At 34.5% G+C, this 13,007-nt stretch overlaps 1 protein-coding gene across 3 annotated transcripts in view; it reads left to right on the forward strand.

Moving 5' to 3' along the window:
* Positions 1-13,007, forward strand: part of SMCHD1 (structural maintenance of chromosomes flexible hinge domain containing 1) — a 127,464-nt gene that overhangs the window by 90,093 nt on the left and 24,364 nt on the right. For all 3 annotated transcript variants that reach the window (XM_070778868.1, XM_070778867.1, XM_019986735.2), the window contains exons 37-44: positions 889-1,038; positions 4,955-5,081; positions 5,247-5,366; positions 6,309-6,394; positions 6,976-7,098; positions 8,656-8,846; positions 10,565-10,674; positions 11,058-11,128. In XM_070778868.1, the coding sequence (XP_070634969.1) occupies positions 889-1,038; positions 4,955-5,081; positions 5,247-5,366; positions 6,309-6,394; positions 6,976-7,098; positions 8,656-8,846; positions 10,565-10,674; positions 11,058-11,128 (978 nt within the window). The remainder of the gene's footprint in view (positions 1-888; positions 1,039-4,954; positions 5,082-5,246; positions 5,367-6,308; positions 6,395-6,975; positions 7,099-8,655; positions 8,847-10,564; positions 10,675-11,057; positions 11,129-13,007) is intronic.

Raw genomic sequence — 13,007 nt, forward strand, 5'->3', positions numbered from 1 at the left:
TTACTTCCAAATTACCAAGGGTAGCAAACATTATTCCTAGTTTCAAGGTGCGAGATAGTTACTATAGAATCCTATCTGAATTATTCTGTTTATGTTTATAGGAAAAATTTATGCAAGTTAATGAAAGGCTTATCAGTATCTTTATACTTAAATACAAATAGAGAATGAATTCAGTTATACATAAAATAAATCCAGATATACTAAGTAGAAGTGATTAGAAAACGCAGAAATCTGCCCACCTTTACTAATGTATATCTTTAATCCACTATTTCATGTAAGCATTATGAATGTGTTAAGTAAGTCAGTTCTTCAGTGTCCATTTCAGTGAGGGGCAGGGAGTAATTAAGTATGTAATTTGAAGAGATTTGCCATCATGACTGATCATAATGAGCTCTTTAAAACTTTCTGGTTACCCAGAGGGTAAGCAAAAATAGGGCTGCTAAGAATATTAACAACAACATGTAAAATAACACTAGTGGGACTTCATTTTTTTAAAAACTTGGCAAATAGGGTTGTTAACGCCTTCAGTGTGTTTTCTTGTTTTTAGACCATGAAACTTAACTGGTTCTTAAACTGATTTTCCCTTGATCTTAAATAGATGCTAAAGGTACATAACACTTTTTAAAATGTGAGTCCTTTTAATAAAGTTGGGAGTCATTGTATTAGGTGAAAACTTTTGGTTCTTTTATGGTTTCTGGGATTATTTCCTGCCTGTAGAGCTCTTACTCTGAGATCTGAATTCTATATTTGGAGTAAGAAGGATCAGGGTGATTTAATATTTGGAGCTTTATAAATAGATCATATTTCTGATTTTCCCATGTCCTTCTCTGTGTTTGATCTTTTTTCTGCTTCTTTTAATTAGTTTTCTGAAACTTTTCATTGTTTAAGGATGACTACAACAATCATACTGGAGTTGATTTGGTTGGCACTGTAATGGCTACCATCAAAGGTTCTAATGAGGAAGATGACATACCTCTGTTTAATGGGAAAATTAGAACACTTGAATTTCCCTTTGTGAAAGGTTCAGCTGAAATCACGGTAATATTTTTGTCTTCTAGTAGATAAGGTTTTGGTATTTAATAGTTTAAACCACAATATTATTATACTTGTTATTTTGTGTGTATAGCTGTGATGATATTCTAATTATAGCATTAAAATGGAAAGTCAGATATTTTGATTTTTGTTCTGAGCTATTATACATTGAACCCACTATCATTGTTACTGTTAAAAAGACCCTATTTTTCTTTTTCCCTGTGGATGACTGTTTTCTGTGACTGGATTGTTTTAACTTCACTGACAGTATAATCATGTTTCATTGAAAAGCCAGCATCCTGTGGATAGAAATAGAATCAAACATAGCCCAGGTAAAATGTACACATATCTAGAAAAGTTTAGTAAAACTAGCTTATCTTTGTCATTCTTTTTTTTTTCCAAAATGGAAATAGCTTGCTTATATAAAGCATACCCAGTGAGAGAACATAAAAAAGTAATCACTGCACTGTCACCATTCAGAGATACTGACGATTAGCAATTCAGTGTATAATCTTCCACACTTTTCTGTATATACACTAACACTGCATGGATGTCCTATGAATGTGATTTATATAGACATGGAGGAGGGTGTAAAGTTTCATTAATATAATAGAACTCTACTTTAATGAAATCTTTTCTCATTTCGCACATCCTTGCTATATATCTGTCAGTTCAGTTCAGTCGCTCACTTGTGTCTGACTGCGACCCCATGGACTGCAGTGTGCCAAGCTTCCCTGTCCATCACCAACTCCCGGAGCTTTTTCAGACTCATGTTCATCAAGTTGGTGATGCCATCCAATCCTGTCATCCCCTTCTCCTCCTGCCTTCAATCTTTCCCAGCATCAGGGTCTTTTACAGTGAGTCAGTTCTTCACATCAGGTGACCAAAGTCTTGGAGCTTCATCATCAGTCCTTCCAATGACTATTCAGGACTGATTTTTTTTTTTACACTTTTTTTACACTTTACACTTGACTGGTTTAATCTCCTTGCAGTCTAAGGAGACTCTCAAGAGTCTTCTCCAACACTACAGTTTAAAAGCATCAATTCTTTGGCCTCAGCTTTCTTTATGGTCCAACTCTGACATTCATACATATATCTTTATCTTGAGAATAAATCTACATTGTTGTGTTGATGGTTATAATTTATTTGATCAATCCTAAAGTGAAAATCTACTTTTCTTTGCAGAGTTTTATCAGCAGTGTTTGCATCAGCTTTCTTCACATTGTTTTAACGATATTAGGCTAACAATTGGGGAATCTGCCATCTTGCACCTGGTCTACAGTTCGATTTCTTGGTTGGTCTGGCAAAGACTGACCATCACAGCATTTCCATTTTAATTAGTTTTCAACAAATTTAAAAATTCATGAATTTTCAGAAAGAGATCTTTTTCTGTAATGCCGTAATGGTCTTTGCCAGACTAACGAACAAGCTGAACATCTCTAGATTCCTGGTTTATTTGGAGAATTCGAAAGACTTGGCAGTACTGGGCCAAGGTTCTCTTCAGGTAGTAGGATTTTCCAGTCAGCTGCATCCATGCTGCTGCTTTTCATTCCTTGACATTGAGGGCAAGTGTCAGTTGCTACTTATATTTACCCTTGTTCTTTTATTTTTATCATGGTTGAGGATAAAGTGAAATTTTCTTACACTCTAACAAAGATTGGGTAATGAAACCACAAGTTTAAAAACAGAAGGGCGGGGAAGACATTTTGAACATGCAGAGTCGATTTGCATTGGAAGAACACAGGTGCCCACTCCCTGTATCCAGGTTACCGCTGTCCTGTTTCCTTGGCCACAGTTACAGGCATTTGGTTACCCTGCTGTACGCATTTCTGAGGTTGGGACGGTGACATAAACTATTCTCCCACAGCTACATGTTCTGTCAGCTTCGTGTCATGCATGTGAATTTCCACTAGAGGTTCCTAGTATCATGTTGAAGAAGCAGAAATCTCTCAGGTCCTACTTGGCTCCTGACCATGTATTAATTTGGTAGGTCTGGGGCAGGGCTGTGGAATCGGATCTGATCTGTGCAGGTGGTTCTTGTCATTAGGGACATTTAAGAGACACTGGGTCTAGAACATAGTCATTTGTAAATGTTCCCGTTTGTTAGAAAAGAATGTATACTGCTTTCTTTAAAGCTTTAATCTAAATTTATAATTATTCATGTTTGTTAATTGTGTTATTCAAATTCTTTATCATTTGCCTTCTTGATCTACATTTTACTCTGCTGTGTATTTGTCCATTGCTTGCATTTCAAGTTGCCATTTGTATATGAATCCAGTTTTGGACTCTTCAGTTCTCTTCAATTCTGTTATTCCATGGATTTTGGTAAACTGAACACATTACAAACTGTAAAACTTTGAGATAGAAAAGGCCTCCTTAAATAAGACATCAAGGATAAGATTTTATATTTAATTACATAAATAGAAGATTAATAATATTTTTGTATAATAATGTATTAGTACAGTATATTGAACATATTTTTAAAATATTCTGAAGAACTTCCTGCAAATCAATAAGAAAAAAGACAATTTAGTAGAAAAATAAATGATAACGAATATAAACAGGCAGTTAGTGGAAGAGAAGCTATAGATAACTAATGAACAAGAAGCATGACTTCAGTAGTAATCTGGGAAATGCTAGTTAAAACAGTAATGACTGGTTGTTTTTAATACATTTTTTTTTTTATTTAAAAAAAATTGATGATAAATGTTAGCCAAGCATCAGGGGAACTGGATATTACACACTAATGATGAGAGGATAATTTGATGTAGTCATTTTCAAGAGAAATTTGATACTACCTATTAAACTTTTAACAAGTCATTATATTTCTTTGGCTAATCTAGAGAACACACCAAGAGGTATATAAAGGTTCTTTCTTTGCTGTATTATAAGTACTAGCTAAAATTTTTTACTAAAATGTTCATCACCCAGTGAAAGAATATTATATCTATACTTTGCATAAATGTAAAATATTGGTAACTAAACATTTACTTGAATTGTTTGTAATCAAATTAAAATCAAAATTAGTGCTGAAAGCAAATTGCTACAGTAAAGTTTGTCATATTTTAAGTGTAAGAAGTTTTATTTTTGTGTTTATATTCATATACGTACATTGAAAACAGCTTTCAGAAACCAAGTGGGATTGGGCATTGGTTTAATGATAGACTTATTTTATTATTTCGTGGATTGTTCTGTGGTGTTCTGTTGATTTAGATTTTTAAAAATTTTATTTCTCTGAACTTGATTACTATGGTCTAAAAAAACAAAACAGCTAGTACCCATTGTTTCCACGTAAGACTGAAAAGATTATTTAGGATATAGATATTTGTATTGCATTATTTACTAGCCATATGCTATAAAATATATCAGGAGTTTTTGTGTGTTTGCATTAATGAAGAAAAATACATTAAAAAGCCCAAATCTTTAGAGCTTTTCAGGACCTCTTGTTTGGTCACCTGGGACTGATGGGTCTGCTTCCATGGTAACAGCGTAACTTAAACTCAGCACTGGGCTTTGTGTATTTCTTTGTGATTATTTTTATAACTTTCACACCATCAGTTGTTTCACATTGCTTCAACTTAAAGATAGAAATCAAGCCATTTCTGGTCAAGATATAAGAAGCCATTGTTATTTCTGGTCTGGAAGATACTTTTTCTCGTAGTTTTCTATAGTATATAATTTTTGCATAAGCTATTTATTGATAAGATAATTTGGCTTTCAAACCAATACCAAAGAGTTTTATGTCTTGGATGGTGCTGCTGATGTTTGAGTGAATGCTTAATGAACCTCACAGGTCAGTCAGTTTTGCCTTTTAAATTTACCAGTTACTTGAAAACAGAGTATAATGAGATCTATAACATTTGTGTATTTACAAATACGTTTTCAAAACTGGTTTTTCCTTACTGCTCTTCTCTTTATACAGAGTCTAGTGCTAGCAGAAAATAGTCCTGGAAGGGATAGTACTGAGTATTTTATTGTGTTTGAGCCTCGGCTGCCAGCTTTATCAAGAACGTTAGAATCATATATCCTACCATTTATGTTTTACAATGGTAAGTTTCTAGGAAACTAGAGGATAAACTCTTGAGTTTGTGGTACTTTGAATAACTGTTTTGCTTTCCATTAAATGGTGCTTACTAGTTATCTAATCTTGTGATGACATTTTGGAAAAGTCACATTTTAAAAATTGAAATAAATTATCTGAATGTTTTTCTTAGATGTTAAGAAGCAGCAACAAATGGCAGCGCTTACAAAAGAAAAGGACCAATTATCCAAGTCTATTACAGTGTACAGAACTTTATTTGATACCAGCAAACAGCTTCTTGATGAGATGAAGTGTAAGTCATTTTGTGTTCAGAAGTGCTAGAAATGACGCTTTGGGTAACAGTGAGATAGAAGGTTGAGTCCATGGGACTCAAACATTGTCTGCTTCCCTTGGACTTAGGAGTGAACTGCAGGACGCAGCAGAAGGGTAGCAGCAGTGGTTCATATGACTCATCATTCAGTCTTAAGGTGAAGTGTTCTTGTCTGTAAATAAACATATAGCTTGCTTACCTACAACATTTTGCAATTTTTATTAGGAATCTGAATCTATATAAATGTAAGGGTTTTGACATAATAATGTTTATATTTAGCTTTAGCATTTGGCAAAAGATACTAGATGACAGTTTAACTGAAAAAGTGATGTGTAATTTAAGTTTTAGTTTGACTGTGTGTAGTTTAATTTACAAACATCTGCAGCAGAGAAATAGCTAATTTATTTTTTAATAAATACATGGCATATTTGCTACAGGTTTTTAATAATGTCTGTACTGTTAGGGTGTTTGCTGAGTTGTGCACTATCATTGCTTTCCATTTGTCAAATTTTTTCACATGTCAGGGATATTTAGAGGATAATGTGAACTAAGTAATGAAATAATACATAATTTGTAGTACTAAAAATTGTTCTTTAAAAAGTCTTATTTTCTTAGAATATCCTTATGTAATTATGTATATAATTATGCATATATTCATGTGGATTAGAATTAAATAACTTATCCAAGATTACTTGTAGTTTGCAGTTTATAATACCTCCAGTTGCATTCATTTTGTGTTTTCTTTTTGTATATTAGATGTGAACATTAATTTTAGATTTTTAATTTATTTAAGATTTCTATAATAGTTATCATTTTTCATTTTAGCATCAATCATTAAAAGGAAAAAAACAAGAGATTGAAAACATTTTCCAAAAACTATTATAAGAGCTATCACAAATTGATAGTTTTTATTTTTAATTTTAGGCCAAGTTGAAGAAGCAAAATTAAAAGAGGCCCAGTTGCGAAATGAACTGAAAAAACACAATATTGACATTTCTACAACACAGCAGGTACAATTTCCAGGTGTATGTGAAAGGTTTTTTTTTTTTAATTCTAGCCTATAATTTGTTTTTAATCATTCATATTTTATTAGGAATGTTGACACTATTGTTTTGGGGTCCTAAGCCATATGGGAATTATAATCCAGTCACTTACTGGACATTGAAATAGACTAACAATAATGGAGTGCTCTTTTCAGAGAAATTGCAGTTTGTGTTGCTGATCTAGTAATACTAGTAAGTTATATTAATAATACACCAAGTTGAGAACTTGCACTGAAGTGTCCTAAGTAATAATCAGTGGCAAAGAAAATGAGAGTAAGTGACAAAAAGACAATAGTTTTTTTTAGAGCTTATATTCTTTATGTGTATAACTCATAAGTCTTATTATAGGTCATATAATTCTTAACTAAGAAAAAAAGAATTAGTGAGGTTGATGCTTTACATTTCTATGATCATATTCTCAAAAGAAAAGAAATGTAGTAACTTTGTACTTGAGTTGTCCAAATTGTTGAATTTTCTCTGCTGTTTTCTCTACCTTGTACAAGAGTCATTGTAATTGGCCTTGCATTTAATTATTCTATAAATTACAGGTGCCACACATTGAAGCACTTTTGAAAAGAAAGCTATCAGAACAGGAAGAACTAAAGAAAAAACCCAGAAGATCATGTACTCTTCCAAATTATACTAAAGGCAGTGGAGATGTTTTGGGAAAGGTTTGTGCTTCAACCGTTTACGAGGCAGTACATTTTATTGTCTTGTTTTCTGTAGGCTTTGGGTGATCCTGGGTCTTGGAGCCATGATGGTATCAGTGGTTGGGGATCCCAGGCAGGATGGAGTGGAATTTCATCACACTGCTGAGACGGTGTGCAGTTAAAACCTATCAACTGTTTACTTCTGAAATTTTCATTTATTGTTTTCAGACTGCTATTGATTGGGTAACTGAAAATGGAGAAGGAGAAACTGCAGATAGGGGGGAGTTGCTCTACAGGGTGGACACTGTGATGTTTTTAACAGTGACACAACATTCTCATTGTTAGGGCAGGTGTTTGCTACCAGATCAGGTAAGAATAAAGGGTAAATGTGACCATACCAGTGTAATAAATGACTTTTGAAATCAGCCACAAAAATTAAGCCTTTGAGTAAGGCTTTGAGCAATGTTGGACTTTGAGCAAGAAAACTTTGAACAAGCTTGTGACTAAAATCCAGTGGGTCCTCTGCATCCACAGGTTCTAATTCCTCGAATTCAGTCAACTGCAGAGGAGAAATATTTGAGGGGGGAAATTCTAGAAAGTTCCAGAAAGCAAAACTTGAGTTTGTCACATGCACATGCTGGCAACTATTTACATAGCATTTGCATTGTATCAGGTATTATAAGTAATCTAGAAATGGTTTAAAATATACTTAATGTTATATGCAAATACTGTGACATTTTATATAAATGATTTAAGAATCCACAGATTTTAGTATCTAAGGGGATTCCTGGAACCAGTTCCCTGTGGATACAGATGGATGGTTGTACACTTGACCCTTCAGTAGCAAAGGTTTGAACTGTGAGGGTCCACTTAGACACAGACTTTTTTTTTTTTAAACTAAATACTGACTACAGTACTACCTAATGGTTAAATCCTTGGATGTAAAGCTAGGTATGGATGACCCACTGTGAAGTTACATACAGATTTCCAGTTGATCAAAGGGTTGGGGGCCCTAACCTCCGTACCCTCCATATATAACCTCCGTACCCTTCACACATAACCTCCATACAGTTGTTTGGTGGTCATCTGTTTTTGTAAATAGGGGAGTGACTATTAATTCTGAGCCCTACAGAATTTATAAAAACGGAAGAAATTATTCTTATTTATGATATTTAGATTTATTTTCTAAAAAATCATTGGCATAAATGATCAACTTAGAAGGGTATAACTATATTTAGGTTTAAGTGTATTTTATGCTTTAACAATTGACATACCCACTAGTAGAGAAATGAATGTGAAAAAAAAGGTACATCACCTAACTGATAATATGCCAAATATTTTTATTTGGTTATTGGCAAAATTTACTGTAGTTTAATCTGTAAAATGGTTTTTTGAAATTAAATAGCATAAGAGACTATTTAAAATATTTAAGCCAGTAAGCCTCTACAGTTCGAGAATTTTTTGTTAATTCATATGAATGTTTCCCAAAATAAAGTGTTTTTGCTGTTTAGATGTTGACTTTTAAAATATTTAATATATTTAGAAGTTTTTTACTTGATTTTCTTAAATGGCTTCTAGATTGCACACCTGGCACAGATTGAAGATGATAGAGCCGCAATGGTTATCTCTTGGCATCTGGCAAGTGACATGGACTGTGTGGTCACCCTGACCACTGATGCTGCACGTCGAATTTATGATGAAACCCAAGGTCGTCAGCAGGTGTTGCCCCTCGATTCTATTTATAAAAAGACTCTTCCAGATTGGAAAAGGTTAGAAAAAAATGCAAGTAGTGATTAAAAAAAAATACCTGTTCTATTTTTTATCAAATCATAGATTTTTAAAATTTCTCTCAAAGGTACTTAAAACAGAGAAGTGACTCACATTATCTACATTATTTTTTGTCTTCCTCACAAATATGACCTTCATTAAGATCAGTGTTACAGTATATTTCATCACATATGCTGGCCAGGTTTAATTTGCCAGTTAAATGTTATTTGTTTATATAACAGATACACATACAAACATACAACAAACAGGAAGGATGGTGAGATGTCATTATCATTAACAGACTATTTAACTCCTTTATTTGGAGTAAGAGTATAGATCAATGTCTTTTGTCCTATTGTAAGTCCTATAAAAATAAACAGCCATCATTTAGGTAGAGAAGGTCTCTATTGGAACTGCCATTAGCAAAATTGAAATGTAAGAGACCATCTAGTTAGGATGTTACATCTGTGTTTTAATATAAATCTGTTTTCTCGAATTGTTTTCCTGTATACTTTTCAAAATAAGTTTTTCGGAATAACCATGCAAACCAGTTAGCCATTTAAGTATTTTATGTGTACTCTAGTTTTGACTATTTTTAAAAATCTGCCTTAAAAGACTCAAGCAAAATGGTGATAGCAAAGCAAAAAAAAAAATTAAAATATATAACAGAATATTGACCAAAAATTTTCTCAGATTCCTAAACAGAGTTTTGCAAGGCCTACAGCTGAGTAGGAATGGGATTTGAAGGAGAATAGAAACTATAAATTAAGAGCTTACTGTGTCATTAAACTAACATTTTATTTCACTTTGTAATCTAAACATAAATCAAGCAAACAGCTGGAATTTGAACTCAAATCTTTCTGCTTCTAAAATCTCCCACTCTGCTCCCAGTCAGTACCCATTTTAAATAACATGGGATGTCCTATCAAATCATTGTAACTGTGTTGAAAAGAGTAATAATTTTTCTGAAAGTAATTTTCCCTTCAGGAGGTCTTCTATCTTTTTTTTTTTTCATTATCCCTGAGGATCAAATGAAGAATCCTTTATTTAGGGAAAATATGAAGTTGGTATTTAAGGCTAATGCTTACTCTAAAAACTAGTTATCCTTACTTCCTGGTCTTGTGCCTCCTACTGGGATTGAGTTGACTAGCTCTTAAAGCCACTCCCCCCTCTACTCCTACCTGCACAATTTGGGGAAAGCTACCCTATGTGGGCAGAGAAAGCCCTGACACCCCAGTCAGCCCCCATCTCTTGAATCTCATTGTTATCCCTGGATTTCATTGCTCATTCTGTACACTGTGTCAGAGGACAGGTGGCCAGAGTACTGGGCAGCTGCTTTTCCACGTTCTCAGCCTTGGCCTTGCCCATGCCCTCAGCCATTCTAGGGCCACTGTCTGCATGAGACAGTCATATCATTGGCATTCTAGGTTAGGGCCAGCTTGAGAGGCTGCATCTCTTCTTTCCTTGTCAGAACTAAACAAAGCTTAGTTTATATCAGTTTTACAAACTAATTGAGGACAGATAAAACTAAGCAGATATTTTTTTAATGGTAAATATTGTTTTCATTTCCAAAGGCGTAACAGTTAAGCATTTAGGAGTATTACCTGTGCATAGGGAGTTGTGATCACAGAGATAATCAGTATATTCATATGTTTTTCATCATATATGTATTTTTTGATAATAAATTACATATTTTGTTTAAAATCTTTTTTAAATTTAGACCTCTACCTCATTACCGAAATGGAAAATTGTATTTTAAACCCATTGGAGACCCCGTCTTTGCCCGAGACTTGTTGACTTTTCCTGATAACGTAGAACACTGTGAAACAGGTAAGAAAGTTGTGACATTTTTTATACATATGTTATGCTTGTGATTCAGATACTTAAATTACTGATTATGGAAAATTATGTTCTTATTTAGTTTATAAACGATAGTTGTATTAATATTTACTTCTCTTATTTTTCCTGTTAGAAGAAAGTATTGAATAAAATTCCTATGTTAGCATTATTTCTAAGAAAACTTTTTAATACTATATGTTAAATTTTTTTTTTAATATGTTATATTTTTTTTTTCCAAATGTTTCATGTGCAGTCATTGTATTTCAGCTTCTGGGTACACAACAGCATGCTTACCAGCAGAAGACTGTGTTAATATTTTAATATGACCAAAAAAGATACCATAATTTTAACATTTTGTTTGTTGAAATTTTTAGTATTTGGTATGCTGTTAGGAGACACTATTATTTTGGATAATTTGGATGCTGCCAATCATTACAGAAAAGAGGTATGTACTTGAATTCTTTTTTAATTTGTAGCTCAAATTTTACTGTGTGTTTTAAAATTTAATGTTAGAGATCTATAAAGAATTTTATTTTGAGATACATGTGCAAATGACAGCAACACCAATTTAAATCCTATAAATTGATAAGCAGCATGAATCTGAGCAAAATATATGAATGAATTTGCCAAGATGCAAATTAAAATGAAATGTTTGCGGGCTGTGAAATTGTCTGAGTTTCCACATCAATGTCTATTAATGGTGGTATTGAAAAAGAGTTATCTCAGATAATGTCGTTGGAAACACAATTTGAGGCAGCCCTTGTTTATTGGTTGTTAGGGCTGTAACAAAGTACCACAGACTGGGTGGCTTAAACAGTAGAAATGTGCTGTCTCACAGTTCTGCTGGCTTGAAATCCAAATGCAAGGTGTGAGAAGGGCCAGTTCTTTCCAGGGGTTATAAGGGAAGGAGTCTGTTCCATGCCTTTCTCCTTGCATGGTCATTCTCCATGGTCATTCTCCCTGCATCTGTTTGCATCTATGCTTATGTACCCAAATTTCCCCTTTATTAAAGGACACTACTCATTGGATTAGAGCCCACTGTTATGACCTCATTTTAATTTGATTGTTAAGACCCAGTCTTCAATTCACGTCACATTTTTGAAGAACTGGGGGGGGTTAGGACATTAACACAGGGATTCTAAGGGATACAATGCATCTGATAATAACTTTGCAGAGCATTTAGCAATATAAATGTTTATCGATTGCTACATAACAAACACTTCAAAAGTTAGTGGCTTTAAGCAGTAGCAGCATGTTAGTTCTCATTCCTTGCTGGGTTTCTCTAAGTGGTGTTGGCTACTTGCACTGGGATGGTGAAAGCTCCAAGCGCCTCCCTCACACAGCTGGCAGCTGATGATGCTTGCCACTGTGATTTAGCTGTAGCTGGCCAGAGCCACCTCTGGGGCTGTCACCTGCACCATTGTTCTCAGCCCCCCTCATGGGTGTGTGAGGTAACGCCATTAAGGTTTTTAGAAACCTTTTTCTCGCTAAAAGCATCTGGAAAACAGTGCCTTAAATCTTTCTGAGGTCTTAACGTAGGGGCATCCTTCAGTTCAGTTCAGCTCAGTCGCTCAGTTGTGTCCAACTCTTTGCGACCGCATGAATTGTAGCACTCCAGGCCTCCCTGTCCATCACCAACTCCCGGAGTTCACTCAAACTCACGTCCATCGAGTTGGTGATGCCATCCAGCCATCTCATCCTCTGTTGTCCCCTTCTCCTCCTGCCCCCAGGCATCCTTCATTGACTTGGATTCCAAGGCTACATTATACTGACTGTGCACTGGGTTTGATCTTAGCCCGGAGGCTCTCCGTTTCTTTTTCAACAAAATTTTTTTGGCCAAACAGTCTGGGAAGGAAAAACTGTCCAACTCAGCAAATTCTTGATTAGAAATATTTGAAATTATTTCTGAAAATGAATTAATTCCTACTTAGTTTATCTCCCATTCATACTGGCTCATTCATAACTGACTACTGGCTGGGCAAACGGCAAGGGTTATAGGCTGGCAGACTTAGATCTCTCCACACAAGCCACTCCTTGTGGCTGCTGGGGATTTTATCAGTGGCATCTGGGTCCTAAGAAGGAAAATTACAGTGGTGAAGACAGAAGTTACAGTCTCTTAAGTCCCAGTGTCGGGAAGTACATTTGGTTGGTCAGAATCTGGCCAGCCTAGATCCAAATGGGGGAATAAGGAGTTTGGAATAGACTCTTTCCTTTCCATGGGAGAGGCAAAGTAGATGCCACGTTTTTATATCATCATATATTAAGGTAATTTATCTTACAGGCATACTCTCACAAAAATATTCACTGGAATGTTTAAGAATTTT

This window comes from Bos indicus, chromosome 24 (assembly GCF_029378745.1).
Source record: "Bos indicus isolate NIAB-ARS_2022 breed Sahiwal x Tharparkar chromosome 24, NIAB-ARS_B.indTharparkar_mat_pri_1.0, whole genome shotgun sequence".
Lineage (NCBI taxonomy): Eukaryota > Metazoa > Chordata > Mammalia > Artiodactyla > Bovidae > Bos > Bos indicus.